Source organism: Sapajus apella, unplaced genomic scaffold (genome assembly GCF_009761245.1).
Source record: "Sapajus apella isolate SASKATOON/1434 unplaced genomic scaffold, GSC_monkey_1.0 scaffold22, whole genome shotgun sequence".
Lineage (NCBI taxonomy): Eukaryota > Metazoa > Chordata > Mammalia > Primates > Cebidae > Sapajus > Sapajus apella.
Window position 1 is genome coordinate 18,699,659 of NW_022436962.1, and position 24,072 is coordinate 18,723,730.

The 24,072-nt window shown below is 36.8% G+C and overlaps 1 protein-coding gene across 2 annotated transcripts in view; it reads right to left on the reverse strand.

Moving 5' to 3' along the window:
* Nucleotides 1-24,072, reverse strand: part of USH2A (usherin) — a 763,828-nt gene that overhangs the window by 208,591 nt on the left and 531,165 nt on the right. For both annotated transcript variants that reach the window (XM_032289234.1, XM_032289233.1), the window contains exons 44-46: nt 8,675-8,884; nt 7,146-7,348; nt 702-814 (exon numbers count right to left, since the gene is read on the reverse strand). In XM_032289234.1, the coding sequence (XP_032145125.1) occupies nt 702-814; nt 7,146-7,348; nt 8,675-8,884 (526 nt within the window). The remainder of the gene's footprint in view (nt 1-701; nt 815-7,145; nt 7,349-8,674; nt 8,885-24,072) is intronic.

The window sequence follows — 24,072 nt, forward strand, 5'->3', positions numbered from 1 at the left end:
TGTATAGGTGGAGGATGATTCATTTGGCTTAAGCAAAAAGTATAATGTGGAAGCACTAAGATTTCTTTTCCCAGCCTCAACTTGATACAAATGGATGAACAATTTACCATCTTATTTTCAGCTTTGGAAACAACACCAAATATTATTATTATTATTATTGTTACTTATGAATTGTAAAGAGACTCACTTTCAAATTATGATCATTTCTCAGCTACAAAAGAATACAGAAAAATAAAGTGATTCTACCAAGAAGCTGACAAAATTGATAATGGATATCTAAATATCATCTGTCCTATTAATTTTACAGATTTCTAGCTTTAGGGTACTCTAACATATATAAATCATTTTTTTCCCAAAAAGATTAAGTTAGAAGGTAGTGATTACAATTAAGCTTTCATTTTGCTTCGCAAAAGGATTCACTAAAGGACACATTTAAATAAGGAGGCATGTATTTCAAGTATTTGTTTACAGATTACTAAACAAGAAACCTGAGGCTGGGCAATTAGGGAAATTAAAGACTACATGTCATTGGATGTCCAATGAAGATTAACATCTGTGAAATAATATCAAAAATTCGATTTACATGCATACTTATAGAAACCCATTAAATGTGATTGTCATGGCTGACAGGAGACCTCTAATTTTTATTTTTATTTCTTATGATCAGAGTTTCTTAGATTAACCGACACAAAATTTTGTACCTTGAAGTGATGCCACGAATTGTAGGTGTTGGTATATCACTTGGAGTATCTTCCACAGTGGTGATTTGGGTTCCATTGCTTTTCACACAGGCATATATTGTGCAGACTTCAACCTGCAAACATTCATTTAGAAGAGAATAAACACAACTATTTTTGAAATACGTACCAACAATAGTCTGAATCCCACATACTGTCATTTCACATGAATCTCTTATAGTTCTCTATAGCCTCTTGAGGTTTAATCAATATTCATTTTTGATGTTAATTCACTCCAAAAGAATGAGCTCAGAAGAGGATACAGAATTGGGATCAGGACAATTGATTTAGTTATGAGAATGGTGATGTTTAGTCTCTGGTTGCAAGTATTCAGAAAGAGAAAGATACATTAATCTGCTCAGAGCATAGTCAAGGAATGGAAGATGCCCAAGTGATAGTTTGCAAGCATAATAGGTTATCACTGCTTATTGTTCTCTAAATCTATAACTAAGTCATGTAATGATGATATCTTCTGGAAGTCTTGACACTGTAACAAATAGCCTAAATGCTAATGTCTAATGGAAGAAAAATGAGGCCTAGAGAAGCCTTCCAATATGGCTGAGCTATTTTGTATCCATTTGTTCCAGATGCAATTGTATTTTTACCTTAATCACAGCAGAAAATCATCATTCATCCCTTTAATTCTGCCACCTAATCTGAATAAAAACCGAGGAGGGTGGAATAACTGAAGATTAGAAATGGGGTTCATCAAGCATTAGTAACACAAAAGGAATGCATTAACCAAGAGGGAGGAGAGAGAAATGAATATACAAAAGACTGGGGACATCTACGAAGCAACATCATTCTGCTCTCAATTAAAGGATAAACCAAAGAGGAACTGTACTTTTTACAGTGTAATTTACTTTCAGCATCTAATACATAAATGGAGAAGCCAAGCTAGGTACTGATGAATCTTAAACACTAATTCTGAGCTTTTATGTGAAACAGTTCTCTGATTTTTCCTTTGGTGTTTGAGGAAAGGCAAATGGGATTCCTGTATTTACTAGAAATGCTATTTTATTCATAGGACACCTAAACGGTAGTTGAGCCATACATTCATAATGCTGTATGAGTTGTGTTACTTATTGATGCCATATAGTCTTTTGAGGTATTAGTGGATATTTAAACACTGTCAAGGGCCTACATTCTGAGCATGTCCAATTAAATCTGAAATAAAGGCAGATAAATTTAAAATATAATGCTGTAATACAATTAATGAAAATGAACTTTATACATATTGAAAAAATTTGATTATATGATACATAATGAGGTAACTCAGAATCAATTCAAGTGAATTTATTATATATCTAATACGTGTCAAGTATTATAATGGATACTTGCACAAATAAGTATTGATTCCTCATAACTCCATTTAAACAAATTTGCAGAGAAACCAGGGAATATGATCAAGCTGGTAAGATTTGGGATATCTGAGTTGGTCTCCATTGTACCCTATTGCCTTCTCGTTTAAATACTAACATAATTGTAAGCTCTAAACTACTTGGGCATATTCAAATGTTTCTCCAGAAAACATTTCTTTTGATTCATTGGTCAAAGGAAAATGACCAATGACTACTGGTTGTAGCCAGATGATTATATATACTTTAACCTCAAATGTTAGAGAAATGTGCCAATATTTTTGTATTCCTAATGTTAATATTCCAAATCTCCATTTTGGGACCTATTTCTAGTGCTGTAACGATACTGTGTAACATGTGAATGAAACACAAATATAAGGCTTACTATATTTACATTAAAAAGAGATTACACTGAGTAAAATGAAATTATTATTTCTTTTTAAAAGGGACATGTAAAGGGATTATTCAAAAAGTAGATACTTGGCCAGGTGCAGTGTTGGTAATCTCAGCACTCTGGGAAGCTGAGGTGGGTGGATCACCTGAAGTCAGGAGTTTGAGACCAGCTTAGCCAACATGGCAAAACCGTGTCTGTACTAAAAATACAAAACAAAATTAAGCAGGTGTGGTGGTGGGCACCTGTAATCCCAGCTATTTGGGAGGCTGAGGCACAAGAATCACTTGACCCCTGGAGGCAGACGTTGCAGTGAGTCAAGATCGTGTCATTGCACTCCAACCTTGGTGACAAGAGTGAGACTCCACCTAAAAAAAAAAGTAGCTACTTGGGTGTGTTATGTACTTTAAAATCAATAGCTATTTTACAGATGGGGTTATCATGGAAAACCTCGATTCTAAGGTATTAGGCATGCCAATTAAATGCTTATTTTAAATCAAACCAAATCACTTTTGACATCCTAATGAAAATCACTGTAATCTGATGTTCAGGTTTCCAGAAGTGCAACAGCTGTATCAAGTACAGTATTCTTGGACTGCAAAAAGCATCACAAAAATATAATAATCGGGAATAAGAGCCTCTTAGTCACTAATAACAAAATTCATTACTGGATCCTACATTGGTCTTTGTATCTTCATCTGTTTCCACTCTCTTCAGTCTACCAGATGAGGAAGCTTCATTTATACCTACTGGCTTGAGTTACTTATGCCTGACTCAAACCAGTAGTAGTGTAAATTAAGCCTTCCTCATAGAACAGGACTGAAACACTTTTAAACCTCAACTCTTGCTCCAGAGTAAGAAAGCTGAGCTGCACATACATGCACAGCATATAGTGTTCTCACCCCTAGGTTGTGTTTCGAGTTTTGATAAAGCAAATGAATAAGGTGACTTTTGAAAACTCAGCTTTCTTGAATAGGGGTCAAAAGAAGACAATACAGCAAATCCTCCATCACTTTCCTATGTTAGTCTTTTTTATATAGCTATATTTGTAATGTATGAGGAGCAGGATTTTTATTTTATAATTTGGCCTATGGCCTACCTGCATACATGGACTCACTGTAAGAATTACGAACATAAATATCAGTCCACATATGCTAAGACAACTCAGGTAGGTTATGGGAATCATGGTGTGCAATGAAAACAAACCACTGCTCAAGGAAATCAGAGATGATACAAACAAATGAAAAAATATTCTATTCTCATTGATAGGAAGAATCAATATAATGATAATGGCCATGCTTATTTTAAATAAAACCAAATCACCTTTATAATCATAATGAAAATCACCAAAATCTGATGATCAAATTTCCAGAAATGCAAAAGCTATATCAAGTACAGTATTCTTGGACTACAAAAAGCTTCACAAAAATATAGTAATCAGGAATAAGAACCTCTAACAACAAAATTCAATTATTGGATTCTACTTTGGTCTTCTGTATTTTTATCTGTTTCTATTATCTTTTGCAAGAAAACAAAAACATTAAAAAGTGGGCAAAAGACATGAACAGACACTTCTCAAAAGAAGACATTTATGTGTCCAATAAACACATGAAAAAGAACTCAACATCACTGATCATTAGCAAATCAAAACCACAATGAGATACCATTTCATGCCAATCAGAATGGTGATTATTAAAAAGTCAAGAAACAACAGATACTGGCAAAGCTGTGGAGAAATAGAAACACCCAAAGTAATTAATTGCCCAAAGTAAAATAGATTCAATGCTATTTCCATTAAACTACCATTGACATTCTTCACAGAATTAGAAAAAAACTACTTTAAAATTCATATTTTATGAACCAAAAAAAGGTCCATATAATCAAGACAATTCTAGGCAAAAAGAACAAAGCTGAAGACATCAAACTACCTGACTTTAGACTATACTACAAGGCTATAGTAACTGAAACAGGATGGTACCAGTACAAAAACAGATACATAGACCAATGGAATGGAATAAGACTCAGAAATAAGACTGCACATCTACCACCATCTGATCTTTGACAAACCTAACAAAAACAAGCAATGGGGAAAAGATACCCTGTTTAATAAATGGTACTGGAAAAACTGACTAGCCATATGCAGAAAATTGAAACTGGGCCCCTTCCTTACATCTTATACAAAAATTAACTCAAGATGGATTAAAGACCTAAATGTAAAACCCAAAACTATAAAAATCCTAGAAGAAAACCTGGGCAGTACCATTCAGGACATAGCCACTGGCAAATATTTTATGACAAAATGTCAAAAACAATTGCAACAAAAGCAATAATTGACAAGTGGTATTTAATTAAACTGAAGAGCTTCTGCATAGCAAAAGAAACTATCATCAGAGTGAACAGACAACCTACAGAATAGGAGAATATTTTTGCAATTCATCCATTTGACAAAACTCTAAGAAAAAAACAACCCCATTAAAAAGTGAGCTAAGGATATGAACAGGCAAGTCACAAAAAAAGACAGTTATGCAGCCAACAAATACATGAAAAAGAGCTCAACATCACTAATCATTAGAGAAATGCAAATCAAAACCACAGTGAGATATCACTTCATGTCAGTCAGAATGGTGATTATTAAAACGTCAAGAAACAACAGATGCTGACAAAGCTGTGGAGAAATAGAAAGGTTTTTACACTGTTGGTGGGAATGTAATTTAGTTCAACTGTTGTGAAAGACAGTGTGACAGTTCCTCAAAGACCTAGGACCTTTTGACCCAGAAATTTCATTATTGGGTATATACCCAAAGGAATACAAATCATTCTATTATAAAGATACACGCACACGTATGTTCACTGCAGCACTATTCACAATAGCAAAGACAGGAAATCAACCCAATGTCCATCAATTATAGACTGGATAAAGAAAATGTGGTATATGTACACCATGGAATACTATGCAGCCATAAAAAAGAATGAGTTCATGTCCTTTGCAGGAACATGGATGAAGCTGGAAACCATCATGCTCAGCAAACTAACACAGGAACAGAAAACCAAATACCGTATGTTCTCACTTATAAGTAGGAGATGTACAGTGAGAACACATGGACACAGTGAGGGAAACAACACACACTGGGGCATGTTGGGGGGTATGGGGGGAGGGAGAACATCAGAACAAACAGCTAATAATGCATGTGGAGCTTAATACCTGGGAGATGGGTTGATAGATGCAGCAAACCACCATGGCACACGTTTACCAATGTAACAAACCTGCATGTCTTGCACATATGTACCGGAACTTAAAATGAAATAAATTTAAATTTTAAAAAAGAAAGAAAAAGAATTAATGTACCTTTCTTTTTTGTTCAAAGATATTTTTATTTGGTTTTCTTAGGAAGCTAGGCCTAAGGGTCACAGTAGGGGAGACTAAAGTATTGGTTGCAGCCAGATGATTATGTATGTCTTAACCTCAAATTCAGGAAAAGGAGATGGAAACTTCAATGAGGTCGTACTACTGAATGGATAGAGCCAGTGAAAAGTTTCTGTGGCCAAATAAAATTTCTGTGCTTAATATCTCATGAAAATTATTTTATGAAGCGCTTATGAATTTTAGACATAGCATAGTTCATTTAAAAATTTACTAAATTGCAAGCCTTCTCTAAATGCGGGGTTTCTGAAATAGTCACTCATTTGCACATGTAGCCTTGCTATCTTCTGTATCTTAGTACTCCAACAAGATTTCCAGTTCCATGAAGATAATTCGTTTACATGCTAAGGCATATAAAATAAGGAATTATCTTCAAGGAAGGAAAGTAAGGAAGTTTTATATGCCTTAGTATTCCCTATATTTTTTCTACTTTTAAGGCCAATAGCCCCTGAAGAAGTCTATGAGTTTGACTTCAAGTGATCAATGTACTTTCTGAAATTGCATGTTAAATTTTGTCATAAAGGTGCATAAATATTTTTCTAAGGCAGAGTACACTGACTTCATAAGATTCTTAAAGACGTCCAAGGGCAAAAAGTTTAACTACAACTGCTCTCACATATGTGGGGATCACTGAACATTTTTTGAGTGATGAATATATTTCTTTCATTGTCAGATAAAATCTTTTAATATTTTTTGTCTGCTATATTTTTTATTTATGTTTTCCTGTTGCATTCAGAATCACAGAATGCTGGAGGTGGCTAGGATGTTTTAAGTCATCTAGTCCATTGCCCCTACAAAGAAGAAAATCGACACCAAGTGAAGTTTCATAACTTCCCTGGAAATATTAAATTAGTAAATAGGAGAAATGGGAAGAAAAAGAACATCTCCACATTTATAAGCTGATTCTGATTTTGATTTCAGTAACAGATCCAGGGAAAAGATAAACTGCTCAGCAAGATTTATTTAGAATACATGGTTAGCTTCATTTTGCCAGTGAGAATTTCATCACCATCCTCATCACCATCGTTTTTCATATTATCATTATCTTCTCTCCAGAGACTCACATGGTTGCCTACAGCACACAGATTTAATTCTGATCAATTTCCCTTCTCTCTTTTCCTTTCCCCACCAAATAAATAATCTGTAACCAAGACAGAAGGTATCCACTTGAAGACATAGCCTGGCATGTTTTATTTAACATATCCATAAGCCTAACCGTCAAAAAACAATGTTCTAACCTGAATGTCATAGATAGTGAGGGGAGACAGGTCTCTCAGAATAAACGACCCAGGCACATTCATTCCAGTCTTGTAGAGCTTATTATTTACATAGATAGAATACTCAGTGACAACACCATTTGGGTTTGAAGGAGATGTCCAGATGACACGTACAGCTGTACTGTTGATGATGACAACCTCTGGAGGAAGCACGCCCTGAGGCTCTAGAATTAAATGAAGAAACTGAATAAACTCCAGCTGTCTCTGAAAAAGCACATGTTAAACTAAATGCAGATTCGTATTTAGGTTTAGCAAAGGGTTCGTTGCTTATCTGCATTTCTCTGATGACGTTATCACAGTCTGTAGTCCTCTGTAAATTGGCTTATTATACTCTCAGTTAGAAACCGTAAGACTTGGTGGTAAAACGCTTTATACCACCAACATAGTGCTAATCTTCAATACTATGTGACCAGTGGGATGCGATGATAAATTATTCACCCATCTGCACCACTAACACATATCTGTTTTTTGTCTTTTTTCCAGCCCTTCGCTCTATACCTTCAAGGTGCCGGGGAGGGAGGGAAGGAAACAAAATTTGCTCCTTAAGCAAAAAATAAAACTCAAATACAACAAGGCTGGTGGAACGTGAAAAATCATTTGATGTTACTAGCTTGTAACTCAAGCAATATGAAGCAATAATGCAATATTGTCATTATGTAAATGATTTTGAATGTTGATTACCATAGGTAATGATGAAATCTAACATAAGAAAAAAATCTTGCTTAGCGTTAAATTACATAATTATTCAAGCATGTCAGAAATAAGTATGCAAAGACCTATTTTTATCATAAGAACCCATCTTAACTAGTTGAAGAATTGTCCTTGTGATCTACCTATTTTATAAACAAAAGGTGCCGACCTTTGGCACCACAAAGGGAAATGGGTTCCACACTTAAAGAGCTCTGCTAATGACCTGGAACACTTGCTTGGGAGGTAATGATATTATAATGTTTATAATGAGACTTTATAAAGCCAAAAAGATTAGAAAGATCATTCCAAACACATTTCTGATTCACAAGTTGCTTCCCTTGCTTCCTCTCCCTTGCTAACTGGCTTAGAAATGAGTCATAGGCAATTTTTCTCCGTGGCTGAACTTCCACCTACCATTTCTGGTGACTCAGGGAGGGCCCTCGCTGTGTTTAGCTGTCGTTTTGAAAAACATACTGCTTCTGAGGGCAAATCTTAAAAAAAAATGTTTCTAAATGTCACGGTGTATTGATGCAAACTCAGCTCTAAAATAAGTATACACTGAAAAGAACAGGAACAAACTGGGCTAATATCTCATTATTAGAGCTTGTGCTGCTGTTTCAATGGGACTGCTTATTGATCTGCTACTGACGACAGTGAGCACTTAAGCATTTTAGCCCCCACCCCCTTCCCTCCTGCGCCGGAAATTTTATAATGGAGGGATGACTGATCTCAACCCCGGCAGAATCAATCAATTTCATTAGAATCTCTGAAGCAAAACATCCCTTAGAATCTGGACTCACCGCCATCATCAGTGGTTGCATGAAGTCCTGCACTGTTGATGCTGTGGACTCCATTGAAGACAGAGATAAAGATCCAATACTCTGTGTTTGGCTTTAGGTGTCCAATGACATGAGAGTTCACATCGGGCAAGATCTTTAGAGACTCATTTGAGGTAGCAGAACTCCAAAAAAGTGTATAATATTCAACTTCACCTTGTAGGTCTTGAAAAGCTGTCAACAATAAATGCAGGACATGGTGAATGTATCTGAGGGTCTCAGAGGAAAAAAATAAATTCTATCAGCTTTCTAGAATGGAAAAAAAGGAAGCTTAGGGAGTCTTTGTTTTGAAAATGTTAAAAAAAGCTTATGGAATCTTCTTTTTGGTGGCGCTAGTGGTGACAGTTTTATTTTATTTATTTATTTATGAGACAGAGTTGCTCTCTGTCAGCCAGGCTGGACTGCAGTGGTGCAATGTTGTTTCACTGCAGCCCTGACCTCTTGGGTTCAAGTGATCCTCCTGCTTCGGCCTTCCAAGTAGCTGGGACTGCAGGCTCAGGCCATCACAACTGGCTAATTTGTGTAAGTTTTTGTAGACACAGGGTGTTACGTTTCCCAGGCTGGTCTCAAACTTCTGGCCTCAAGCGATTCTCCCACTATGGCCTCCCAAAGTGCTGGGAGGTGTGAACCACTGCACCCAGGCAGTTTTTATTTTTTAATAATTTGCATTTTTCCAAATCCCATAATTAATTACAGTCTTATATAGGAATATGAGTCTTATAAAACAAAGTTTTAACTTCTTAAATTTCCTTTAAATATTTTAACTTTGCTACTTATAATTATTCAATGAATCATCAGAACTTTCACATAATACTGATGAAAGGAAACCAAGACTGAAATAAAAGTATACCATACACGGAACAACTTCTGCTCATAAGAAACATAATCCCAGAGAGAAGACTAGGCTAATACAAAAAAGGGCGTTTCCTGACACAGATCCTAGAGGCATTTTTTAACTTGCTAACAACATTTGCTAAATGATACCTAGAAGGATGCTTAGATAGATATCCTTTTATGTACATTGTCACTGTAGCAGGGCTACACAGCATGCTCCTCTTAAGGACTGGCTCAAGGTAATACTTAAATTTTTATCAAAGCTCTCATCCTTCTCTTCTAGTTTGATGTGTTTCTATAATGTAGACAAGCTTTTTAAAAGATACCAATATTAATCACTAATTGTTCTGCAAATATAACTCATCAATTCTTCAACCCTTATCCTTTCAAGTCCAGTCTATTATTTTTTCCTCCTCTTCCTCCCAATTTCTCTATTCTTTGCTCTAGGCTCTGCTTCTCATTATCTGCCCATGATGATTCTTTAATAAGAGGACATGAAAACAGCCATATTTTCTTAGGTAGGAAGTAGTATACTGCTCTACTTACATCAGTGTTATTTTCATAGACTTTAAACAGAAACAATTACCTTTGTTTGTTAGGATGTGGGTGGAGTGTTGGTTTATAAGCTTTCTGAAATTGCATGTCAAATTATATATCAAAAAATACTCAGGCTGGGCACCGTGGCTCACACCTGTAATCCCAGCACTTTAGGAGGCTGAGACAAGAAGATCACTTGAGCTCAGGAGTTCGAGACCAGGCTGGGAAACATGCCCAATACCCCATCTCTACATGAAATATAAAAACTAACCAGGCATGATGGCACACACCTGTAGTCCCTGCTGTTCAGGAAGCTGAGGCAGTAGGATGGCTTGAGCCCAGGAGGCAGAAGTTATGGTGAGCTGAGATCATGTCACTGTACTCCAGGCTGGACAACAGAATGAGACCATGTCTCAGGAAAAAAAAAAAAAAATCAACAGCACTAGTCCAAGGATTGGAAGGAAAAAGTGGCATTTCTCTGCATTTGTCTTTATGGTTATTGACATCTTATTTCATTAATATGTGAGATCCCAGTATATGGCCATATAAAGTAATATAGCTTTGAGAACAGTATATTTCTTGTAAGGATCCCTTTACATTAAAGTCTTGGTGATTTTGCGTAAAAAGTGAATGCTAGGTTTTTCTTTTTGTTTTTCCTAAACACACTACTGCTTTCACTTTAGCTCTAGAAACAGTTAAAAAGGTACGATGTGCCAGTGTAGCTGGAAGAGTTTGTATTTGAAGACCTTTAGCAATCAATTTGGAAAACTATGGGTTTTGCAATGTTTATTTCCTCTGATGTCACAAAAATGTAAGCACATGCAATAATGAGGTCATTATTGATCACTGGCAGGAACTGACTCTTCAAAACCCTTAAAATTTTCCTGAATGATAATATTCATCAAGTACAGGAAAGCCATGGGTGTAATGAGTGCAAACACTTTTTCTGTTACTAGAATCATTTTCTACTGGCTTACAGCATTATTTATTACTTATTAATTTTTGGCTGCTATGGTATAATGCAAAGTGTACTACATTTGTAGTTTATATTGTATTTTAGTTTATTAAGTGAGCAGCTGATTATAAAGTCAAGTCCTGAAGATATAATATTAATGAAATGCTTCAAACTTTACTTACATATATAAATTGATTTTACTTGGGTTATTAAATGTGCCTGTTATCTGCACTATCAAGTTCCAATTAATATATCTATATATATTAATTTAAATACATTTATTTTAAATTAATATACATTAATTTAAATACATTAAATATATTGCCACTAGCATGAGTTCAAGATGAGCAAAGATCATATGTCAAATGTCTGGATAAGATCCCATTGAATGTCCATTCTTAGCCATGCATTGTATGTCAACCCCTTTGAAACAGAACAGAACCTATTGTCCCAAAGACAACAGGAAAAGGCGGTATACCATTCCACTGTTTATGTCATACTGCATGACATAGAGGCTCTTGAGATCAGAAACAGGCAGCATTTCTGGGTAACAAGAATGCTGTAATTCTCACTCTTTCTATCATTTGCTTCAACATTTGTTTCTCCACTCATGTGGATGTTACACTTGGGAGTCCAAAACATAAAATATGTAGAAACATATACAACTTTATACATATTCCTAGTCATCACATGAGAAGTTCTGTGAGCAATACATGCATAGGAGCATGCTTTTTCATTGCTTAAATAAGGTCTTTAAACTTCAATGCGTTCTTCTTAAGTCAGTGAACCATCTAAGAAACAGAAGATACATACTCTGTTCAATAGACCAACACAAAATTAAAGGCTGATGACCTTGATTTTACCTCTGAGACACAAAGGCTATTAACAAGGAAACAGCTGGAATGAAGAGGCAAGTAAATTTCAACCTCCCTCTCTATTGAGAAAAGCTGGACCTGAATGTATCTCTCCTTTTTTAAACAGGGAAACATAAGTTACAAGGCTTCTTCCTACCATAAGACAAGGGAAATCTTGTCTAGAGCCTTCAAAGGCAGAATTTTTGTGTATATTACTTCTATGAGAATGGGATGGAGGTTTTATAAAATATTTGCATGCACACCCAAAAACAAAAAAGGGACATGACTTTAAGAAAAAGAGCCTCTATGAAATAGGGTTTTGGAATCATAAAAAGACAGCCACAAAGACAGAGATGTAAAGGCATCTGCCGTAAATAGGAAGGGAAAGAAAGGAAACATGTAAAGAAATGGCAGAATTAAAATGTACGTTGAAAGCAGAAATGAGTAGAGTTAAAAATGTACAGTATCAAAGAATAAACAGGAAAATGACAAGGAAATCAGTGAAAGTCAAAATTACAGACATTGAGAACAGAAAAAATCTAATTACCTTAAAAAATAAATGCAATAAATAACCATGGATATGAAATGCCCCATTAAACCCTACCCAAAATGACTTATGTCTACAAATAGTATACATCTACAACATGACTTATGTCTACAAATAATATAGTTTTCTACAAAATAATCACAGTATATCCAAAGATAGACATATCACGGAATATTACAATATTTTAAAGGTAAACTAAAAATTAGGAACATTTATAAAGGAAAAAAAATCAGATAAGCTTCAAACTTCTTACGTGGAATGTCAAACATTGAAAGACAATGCAACAATTTCAACAAGTTTTGAGGGGAAATAGTTTGGTCCAAGAATTTTATACACATTTAAATGAGTACTCATATGTCAAAACAACAGAAATTCTTTCTTATTTAGGCAAAAGTTAAGAGAATGTGCAATGATAACAGAAATACTTTCTTGTATCAGTCAACATTTAGAGAACATACAACTAATTAATTGATTCCTTTAAAGTTTCATGATAAAACTATCTAATAATCTTCAGAAGACAGAAAGATTAACTAAGATCCAGAACTCAAGGTTGGGAAAGTTTAAGAATTGCTGATAAGTGTTGAAGCTATTTAGAGAAAATAGTTGTGTAAAAATTTATATCATAACAATAATAAACCAACCAATGAAAACAGCAAATGAGAAAGGCAAGAAAAGTGACAGTACATTCAGTTCTTTATTATACATAAAATAGAATGGCATGGAAAAACAGAGAAAAACATTACTAGCCACTAATATCACTGATACTATTTAAACTTTAAAATGTATTACAGAAGATAAAAGCTGTCTTCTGTAATCTTAAGGCAAAGATCTCTGGAACTCTTCAATGCCAACATTTCTCTCTTCTTGTCAAATAATTGAAGTACATTTTCTGGACCCCATGCATCTGAACTGAGATGTGAAGGAGCAATTGGCCATCTCTGACGGTCTAGCTTTCCCATCTCAGGTAGGACTCTAAGGCCCCAAGGAATGGTGGATTCACTACATGGAAGAAGCCTGTCTTTAACTGACCCACAAGAGTTTTAAAAGGGCAACACAAAAAAAGTGGGGGACTTCAATACTCCACTGACAGTATTAGACAGGTCATCAAGACAGGAAGTCAACAAAGAAATAACGGACTTAAACTATGCCCTAGAACAAATAGACTTAGTAGATATTTATAAAACATTCTACTCCAAAACTGCAGGATATACATTCTATTCATCAGCACATGGAACATTTTCTGATAGTCCATATGATAAGCCACAAAATGAGTCTCAACAAATTTAAGAAAAATAAAATTATATCAAGTACTCTTTTAGATCACAATGGAATGAAACTGGAAATTGACTCCAATAAGAACCCTCAAAAAATTATGCAAATGCATGGAAGTTAAATAATCTGCTTCTGAATGATCACTGGGTCAACAATGAAATCAAGATGAAAATTAAAAATTATTTGAACTGAATGATATTAGTAACACAACCTATCAAAATTTCTTGGATACAACAAATGCAGTGTTAAGAGGAAAGTTCATAGCCTTAAATGCCTACATCAAAAATCTGAAAGCGCATAAATAGACAATCTAAGGTCACACCTCAAAGAACTAGAGAAACAAGAACAAACCAAACCCAAACCCAGCAGAAGAAAAGAAATAAACAAGATTAGAACAGAACTAAATGCAACTGAAACAAACAACCAAAACAATAAAAAAGGTAAATGAAATAAAGACCTGGTTCTTTGAAAAGATAAATAAAATTGATGGACCATTTGCAAGATTAACCAAGAAAAGAAGAGAGAAGTTCCAAATAAGCTCAATTAGAATTAAAACAGGAGCTATTACAACTGATACCACAGAAATACAAAAGATCTTTCAAGGCTTCTATGGACACCTTAATACAAATAAACTAGAAAACCTAGAGGAAATGGATAAATTCCTGGAAATATGGAACTCTTCTAGATTAAACCAGGAAGTAATAGAAACTCTGAACAGATCAGTAATGAGGTAATTAAAAAGTTAACCACAACAAAAGTCCAGAATCAGATTCACAGCTGACTTCTATCGGACATTCAAAGGAGAATTTGTGCCAATCATATTGTTCCTATTCCAAAAGATATAGAAAGAAAGAATACTCCTGACATCATCCTATGAAGCCAGTATCACCCTAATACCAAAACTGGGAAAGGACATGACAAAGAAAGAAAACTATGGACCAATATCCCTAATGACCATAGATGCAGAAATCCTTAACAAAATACTAGCTAACCAAATCCGACAACATATCAAAAAGACAATTCACCATGATCAAGTAGGTTTCATACCAGGGATGCAGAGGTGGTTTAACATATGCAAGTCGATAAATGTGTTACACCACATAAACAGAATTAAAAACAAAAATCACATGATCATCTCAATTGATGCAGAGAAAGCCTTTGACAAAATCCAGCATCCCTTTATAATTAAAACCCTCAGCAAAATTGGCATAGAAGAGACATAGTTTAATGTAATAAAAGCCATCTATGACAAACTCACAGCTAACATTATATTGAATGTGGAAAAGTTGAAAGCTGTGTTACTCTGTTCTCATGCTGCTGATAAAGACATACCCAAGATTGGGCAATTTACAAAAGAAAGAGATCTAAGGGACTCACAGTTCCACATGGCTGGGGAGGCCTCATAATCATGGCAGAGGTAAAAGGCACATCTCATATGGTGGCAGACAAGAGTAGAGAGCGTGTATAGGGAAACTCCCCTTTATAAAACCATCAGATCTCATCAGATTTATTCACTATCATGAGAATAGCATGGGAAAGACCCAATCCCATAATTCAATTATCTCCCACCGGGTCCCTTCCACAACACAGGGGAATTCTGGGAGCTACAATTCAAGATGAGATTTAGGTGGGGACATAGCCAAACCATATCATTCCACTCTGGTCCCTCCCAAATCTCATGTTTTCACATTTCAAAGCCAATCATACCTTCGCAACAGTTCCCCAAAGTCTTAACTCATTTAAGCATTAACTAAAAAGTCCACAGTCCAAAATCTCATCTGAGACAAGGTAAGTCCCTTCTGCCTATGAGCCTGTAAAATCAAAAGCAAGTTGGTAACTTCCTAGAAACAATAAAGGTACAGCATTGGGTAAATACAGCTATTCCAAATGGGAGAAATTGGCCTAAACAAAAGGGCTACAGGCTCTATGCAAGTCCAAAATCAAGCCGGGCAGTCAATTTTTTTTCTTGCTTTGTTGCCCAGGCTGGAGTGCAGTGGTGTGATCTTGGCTCACTGCGCCGTCTGCCTCCTGGGTTCAAGTGATTCTCCTGCCTCAGCCTCCCGAGTAGCTGGGACTACAGATGCTTATCCCACCACATCTGGCTAATTGGGCAGTCAAATCTTAAAGCTCCAAAATAATCTCTTTTGACTTGTCTCACATCCTGGTCATGCTGATGCAAGAGGTGGGTTCCCACGTTCTTGGGCAGCTCTGCCTCTGTGGCTTTGCAGGGTATAGCCTCCCTCCTGGCTGCCTTCACAGGCTGGCATTGAGTGTCTATGCTTTTCCACTTGCACAATGCAAGCTGCTGGTGGATCTACTATTCTGAGGCTCTTCTCACAGCAACACTAGGCAGTGCCCCAGTGGGGACTCTGTGTGGGGACACCTACCCCATGTTTCCCTTCCACGCTGCTCTAACAAAGGCATTCCATGAGTGCCCACCCCTGCAACAAACTTCTGTCTGGATAGCCATGTTTTTCCATACAACCTCTGAAACCTAGGTGGAGGTTCCCAAATCTAAATTCTTGACTTCTGTGCACTGGTAGGCTTAACGCCACGTGGAAGCTGCCAAGTCTTTAGGCTTGCACCCTCTGAAGCCATGCTTGAAGCTCTGCATTGGCCCCTTTCAGCCATGGCTGGAGCTGCTGGCACAGAGGACATCAGGTCCCTAGGCTCCACACAGCAAGGGGACCCTGGGCCTGGCCCACGATACCACTTTTTCCTCCTAGGCCTGTGGACTTGTGATGGTCGCAGTTGTCATGAAGACTTCTGATATGCCCTGGAGACATTTTCCCCATTGTCTTGGTTGTTAATGTTTGGCTCCTCATTTCTCCTGTAAATTTCTGCTGGTAGCTTAAATTTATTTTCAGAAAACGGGATTTTCTTTGCTATCACATTGCCAAGCTGCAAATTTTCTGAACTTTTATGCTCTACTTACCTTATAAAACTGAATGCCTTTAACAGCACCCAAGTCACCTCTTAAATGCTTTGCTGCTTAGAAATTTCTTTTGCCGCATACCCTAAATCATCTCTCTTAAGTTCAAAGTTCTACAAATCTCTAGGGCAGGGACAAAATGATGCCAGTCTCTTTGTTAAAACATAGCAAGAGTCACATTTGTTCCAGTTCCCAAGTTCCTCATCTCCATCTGAGACCACCTCAGACTGGATTTCATTGTCCACATCATATTAGCATTTTGGTCAAAGCCATTCAACAAGTCTTTAGAGAGTTCCAAACTTTCCCACATTTTCTTGTCTTCTTATGAGGCCTCCAGACCATTCCAAACTCTGCCTGTTACCCAATTCCAAGGTTGCTTCCACATTTTTGAGTATCTTTTTAGTAGCACCCCACTCTACTGTTACCAATTTACTGTATTAATCTGTTCTCACACTGCTGATAAAGGCATACTGGAGGTTTGGCAATTTACAAAAGAAAGGTTTAATGGACTCATAGTTCCACATGGCTGGGGAGGCCTCACAATCACAGTGGAAGGTGAAAGGCACATCTCACAAGGCAGCAGACAAGAAAATAGAGCTTGTGCAGGGAAACTCCCCTTGTTAGACTTATTCACTATCATGAGAATAGCATAGGAAGGACCTGCCCCATGATTCAATTATCTCACACCTGGTACCTCCCACAACATATCAAAAGCATTCCGCCTGAGAACTGGAACAAGACAAGGGTGCCTACTTTCACTACTTCTCTTCAGCATAGTGAAGCAGTATCATTTTCTGGGGTAAATATCCAAGGTTTGTCGTCTCATGCCAGGGAAATCAAGGATGCAGACAGACACACAGTGAGTTTAAGAGTGGAGATTTAATAGGCAAAAGAAAGAGAAAAGAGAATAGCTCTCTCTTACAGAGAGAGAAGGCTCCCAAGTCATCTTCCAGTCCATGGCAAAGTGCACATTGCTTTATAGACTGCCTTGAGGAGGCAGTACCTGATATTCATAGGGTCTAAAGATTGGTTGGACCAAGTGTGCCATTTCCATAGTGTGCGAATAACCTGGCCACCGCATCCTAATCTTTTGTTATGCAGATGGGTTCTCTACCTAGCCAGCACAATGTTGTCTGTTCCTGACTGTACATGTACTTGACAAAGAAAAGGGCAGATGGAGCCACTATTTGAACATGCCTGGCCTCCAAGTAGCTTTTTTCTGTTGGTGCAGCTTCCAGCATTCACTCATGCAAGCTTCCAGCTTGCTTTTCTATGTCTGCAGCTCAATTTAACAGGCTGCTCTTGGTTAAAAAAGAAACAATTTGGGAGCTGCTTTTCATCAAAAGAAAAATCTTACTGAAGACTCTCTTACCCTCACTATCTGCCTAAATAATTTCTTTTTAACTTCTATATCAATAGTACTATAAGTCCTAGCCAAAGCAATCAGAAAAGAAAGAAATGAAGGGCATCCAAATTGGTAAAGAGGAAGTCAAACTGTTGTTTTCTGATGACATGATTGTGTACCTGAAAAGACTCATACAAAAATCTCCTAAAACAGTTAAATAAATGTAGCAAAGTTTCAGGATACAAAATTAATGTACACAAATCAGTAGCACTGCTACACACAAAGAGTGACCAAGCTGAGAATCAAATCAATAATTTAACCCCTTCTACAATGGCTACAAAAATGAAAAGTAAAATACTTAGGAATCCACCTAACCAAAGAGGTAAAAGACCTCTACAAGGAAAACTTACAAAACTCCGCTGAAAGAAACTATAGATGACACAAAGAGAAACACATCCCATACACATGGATAGGTAGAATTAATATTGTGAAAATGATCATACTGCCAAAGCAATCTGCAAATTCAATGCAATTCCATCAAAATGCTACCACCATTTTTCACAGAACTAGGAAAAAAAAATCCTAAAATTCATATGTAATCAAAATAGAGCCCATGTTGCCAAAGCAAAACTAAGCTAAAAGGACAAATCTGGAGGTATCACATTACCTGACTTCAAAATATACTATAAGGCCATAGTCACAAAAACAGTAACTGTACTGGTATAAAAATAGGCATATGACTAATGAAACAGAATACAAAACCCAGAAATAAAGTCAAATATTTACAGCCAACTGATTATTGACAAAGCAAGCAAAACCATAAAGTGGGTAAAGGACATCCTATTCAACAAATGGTGCTGGGATAATTTGTAAGCCACATGTAGGAGAATAAAACTGGATCTTCATCTGTCACCTTATACAAAAATCAACTCAAGATGGATCAAAGGCTTAAATCTAAAACCTGAAACCATAAAAATTCTAGAAGATAACTTTGAAAAAAACCTTTAGACATTGGTTTAGGTAAAGACATCATGAAAAAGAACCCAAAAGCAAATACAACAAAAACAAAGATAAACAGATGGAACTTAAACTAAAAAGCTTCTGCAGAGCAAAAGAAATAACCAGCAGAGTAAATAGACAACCTACAGAGTAGGAGACAATCTTCACAATCTATACTATTGACAAAGGACTAATATCCAGAATCTACAAGGAACTTAAACAAATTAGCAAGAAAAAAACAAACAATCCCATCAAAAAGTGGGCTAAAGACATGAATAGACAATTCTCGAAAGAAGATAGGCAAATGGCCAACAAGCATATGAAAAAAATACTCAACATCACTAACGACCACGGAAATGCAAATCAAAACCACAATGCAATACCACCTTACTCCTGCAAGAATGGCCATAAGTAAAAAAAATCAAAAAATAATAGATGTTGGCATGGATGTGATACAACGGGAACACATTTACACTGTTGGTGGGAATGTAAACTAGTACAACCACTATGGAAAATAGTGTGGAGATTCCTTAAAAAATCTTGGTATATATTCCTTAAAGATTCATTAAAGAATCATGATATATATATATTATGGAATACTAACTACTCAGCCATAGGAAGGAACAAAAATAATGGCATTTGCAGCAATCTGGATGGAACTGGAGACCATTTTTCTAACTAAAGTAACTCAGGAATGAAAAACTAAATATCATATGTTCTCACTCATAAATCAGACCTAAGCTATGATGATGTGAAGGCATAAGAATGATACAATGGACTTTGGGCACTTGGGGGAAAGGGTGGGAGTGAGCGAGGGATAAAAGACTATCCACTGGGTACAGTGTACACTGCTTGGTTGATGGATGCAGCAAAATCTCGAAATTACCACTAAAAAACTTATTAATGTGCAAATAAATAAATAAATAAATAAACAAATAGAAATAAAAAGAGATAAGGAGAGATACAGTTATAGGTTAGATTTTTGGTGTTGGTTTCTGGGTGAATCCCATTAAACAAGATAGAAAACATGGAATCATGGGATGATATTTTGAAACTTGTTTCATTTAAGACTTCTTGAGTTTGAAGTGTGTCAACAGAAGAGGTTCATAAATTTGAAAAGGAGAGCTTTATTTCTCACAAAGGATTGCAGCTTGCAGGATGGCCATTCTGACAGCCTGGGAAGCATATGGTAGCCTTGAGCCAGAAGCCAGAAACAGACACTTCAAGGGAGAAGCAAAGGGAACAGGAATTTCTGCTGAGTGGGGTGACTGAACATACATATTCAATAAGCCACAGGAGGAGTCATGAGTATTTATGAAAGGAGAAACATGCACATATGCAATTGAGTTTCATGTCCTCTGGTGGGTCCCAGCTACAAAAATGGCAGCATTAGTATGATCTGAGGGTGGAGTTTTCAGCCCTCTGACATCAAGCAGTGAAGAAGAAGACATGAAAACCCTGACTGCACATTCTCCATAGATTGGCCACAAGTACTCTGTGGCCAGAGATCTCTTATCAGCTAGTAGAAGTGGGGCAGCATTAAGTGATTGGTTAATTAAGTGAGTGGTGGAGTCTTTTGAAAGGGCTGGTTTCTGTTTAGTGCTTAGGGAAGTAGGCCTAATGGATATAGCCAGGGAGGGGTGTCTGACTTCCCATCCCATTGTAGTCAAGAACTCAGTTTTCAAGGCTGCTCTGGGGTCCCTTGGCCAAGTGGGGGTCCACTCAGATGGTTGGTGAGGCTTAGGATTTTGTTATTTCTCAAGTGTTTCTGTGGCAACTAGGTGAACTTAAAAATTAAAATGTGAATATTTGAGCGAGAGTTATATAATATGGAGTTAAGGCATGAGTATTCGCTTGTATTTGATCCAATAGAAAGGAATGGGAACTTCCTGTGAGATTTTGTTAAATATGTGTGTATTGGGATATATTTTCTTAGCTATTCTAATCCTGTTGTGTATAATGCATATTTTGTGAACCACATAAATTTATCGGAGTAGGCATTGCCCTACCTGTAAGAATATCAGGTTAATCTCTGATATGGTTAGGCCCCGTGTTCCTACCCAAATCTTATCTTGAATTTTAATCCTCATAATCCCCAGGTGTCAAGGGCAGGACCTGGTAGAAGGCGATTGGATCATTGGGGTGGTTTCCCCCACACTATTCTGTGATAGTGAGTGGTCTGGCAAATCTGATGGTTTTATAAGTATTTGACAGTTCCTCTTAAGCGCGTATTCTCTCTCTCACATACCTTGCCTGTCGCCTTTTCTATTTCTGCCATGATCGTAAGTTTCCTGAGGCCTTCCCAGCCATGCAGAACTGTGAGTCCATTAAATCTTTTTCCTTTATAAATTACCCAGTCTCGCGTATTTCCTCACAGCAATGTGAGAACAGACTATTACAATCTCAGAGAGCTGAAAAAGGTGATAACCTTTGGATATGAGCTTTGCTATTAAATCCTATTTTTAGTTGCAATCTCCAATCCTTGGTCAGACATTTGATCTTAGCTGGAGCAAATTCTCAAATATAGAACAAGCTACTCTCCTTTATAATTAATTTCCAAATAATTTTAACAGGTGTTAGATATGTGTTAGTCTGCTCAATCTGCCTTAACAAAATATTACAGGCTGGGTGGCTCGAACAACAGAAATTTATTTCTCACAAGCTGGGGGACAGAGGTTCATGATCAAGGTGCCAGCGAATGTGGTTTCTGCTGAGGGCTCTTTCCCTTGCGTTTGGAGAGTTACTTTCTAGTGCTGAGTTTTCTCATGGCCTTTTCTCTGTGATCAGAGGGAGGGAGAAAAGAGTTTGGGAAGAGATGGGGGGTGGGGGGTACAGGAAGAGAGGGAGAGAGGAAAGAGAGAGAGAGAGGAAAGAGAGAGGAGAGAGAGCGCACAAACGATCCTGTGTACTAACTTATGGAATCAGGGTCCTACCCTTATAATCTCATTTAACTTTAATTACAGATGACCCTTGAACAACACAGGTGTGAACTGCATGAGTCCACTTACAAGGGGACTTTTTTCAACCAAACGATAATTGAAAATATGGTATTCTCTCAAGCAAAACCTGTGTAGAGGGCCAACTTTTTATATACATGGATTCTGCAGGGCTGACTGCTGTACTTGAGTATGCACAGCTTTGGTATACTCAGGGGTCAGTTCTGGAACCAGTCCCCTGCATGTGCTAAGAGATGACTGTATTTCTTTAGAGGTCTCATCTCCAAATACAGCTACACTGAGAATTAGGACTTTAGTCTATAACACATGAGTTAGTTGAAAGTTTTCCTGCAACAACAATTAGATTATGCTTCTTACATGGCCTGAAATTATTGCTATAGTTCCCACCAAAAGGTGGATCAAGGGTTTATATCACCAGCAAACATCATGTTGAAATGTAACCCCCAGTGTGCTACTTTTGGAAGATGAGGCCTAGTTGGAGGTGTTTGGTTCATGGGGCCAGATTCTCATGAATGGCTTGTCATCTTGCTCTGGCAAGACTGGGTTAGTTTTTGAAAAAATGAATTAGTTTCCTCAAGAGTGGGTTGTTAAAAAGCCAGGGCACCCCTTGGATTTTGCATCTTTGTACATGTCCACTTATCTTTTGACCTTCTCTGTTACGTTTTGATGCATCACAACAGCCCTTACTAGAAACCAAGTAAACACTACAGCCATGCTTCTTGTACAGTCTGCAGAATCATGATCTAAGTAAACTTCTTTTCCTTATAAACTTCGCAGTCTCAGGTATTCTGTTATAGCAACACAAACAGACTAAGACAATTATCTATGCCAATTATGGATGTTAGATTTTTAACATCTATATTGGGGGTCAGCAAACTATAGTCCATGAGCTAAATCTGGCATGTTGACCAGGTGTGGCCCACCCCCTGCAAGCTAAGAATGGTTTGTACATTTTATTTGGTTGGGCGAAAAATCAAAAGAAAAAAAAGGGTTTCATGTTATGTGAAAATTATTAGGTTGGTGCAAAGTAGTCAAAGTAGTTGCAGTTTTCAGCATTATTTCAATGGCAAAAACCACAATTACTTTTGTGCTAACCTAATATATGAAAATCAAATCTCAATGTCCAAAATAAAGTTTTATTGGAACACAGCTATGCTTATTTAAAAGTCAGAATCACCTTATTGCTGTTTATGTGCTACAGTGACAAATTTGAGTTAAGACAGAGACTGCATGGGCTGCAAAGTCTAATGCTATGTATATTTGACACTTTATAAAAAAAGTTTGTTGTACTGATTCAGATCAATTATAGTAAATCATTCCATTCATTAGATCTCTTAGTTTATTTGTCTAGGACTAAATTCATCAGGCATCTCACATGAGCAGGCTCATTTTGGGAGGTACTTTTGCTCAAATGTAGAAACTTGGATGGACCTTATAAGCTGATTTAATGGCAGAAGTATTGATCTTGCCCACAGATTCTCCAAATTAGAGTCCAATTTTCCAGGTTCTATGGTGCAGAGCTCTGTGTCATCAACTAAGTAGTTCTTGGAAAATGTGAGCTTATCAAAACTACTTCTTGAGAAAATTCTTTATTCTGCCTGAGGGTAGTACTACTGACATGAAGTGGGAGAATTATCTTCTTGGGCAACAATCCTTCAAGTCAGCCTCCTTAGCTTTCCGAACGCCATATCTCCTGTCTTCTATCTAGATTATGCATCTGTCAACACCAAGCATCTGCACTTTGGAAACTCCAGAGCTACTTTAGTCTCTCACAGTGTTTCAGCTTCTATTAGGGGCCTGCCAGAGAAAACTGTATTTAAAGGAGATAGTATAATAGATATATTAATTATTCATCATTTTAATTTACTTACAAATCAGGATAGCTAATTTCTGCTTTTAAAATAAATTGATATGGGCAAACAGGGAATGAGTTAGCTAAGCTGGTAAAACCTAAAATCCCCAAAATACAATAGCTTAAATAAAATCCATCTTAATTTGTATCTTATGTAATAGCTTCAAAGTGATCAAAACAGACTGTGCTCCATGTGGTTGCTTAAGAACCAAGGTTCTTTCTCTTATGTGGATTTTGGATCTCTCTGGGTGTTGTACATGACTACATAGTTAAAACTG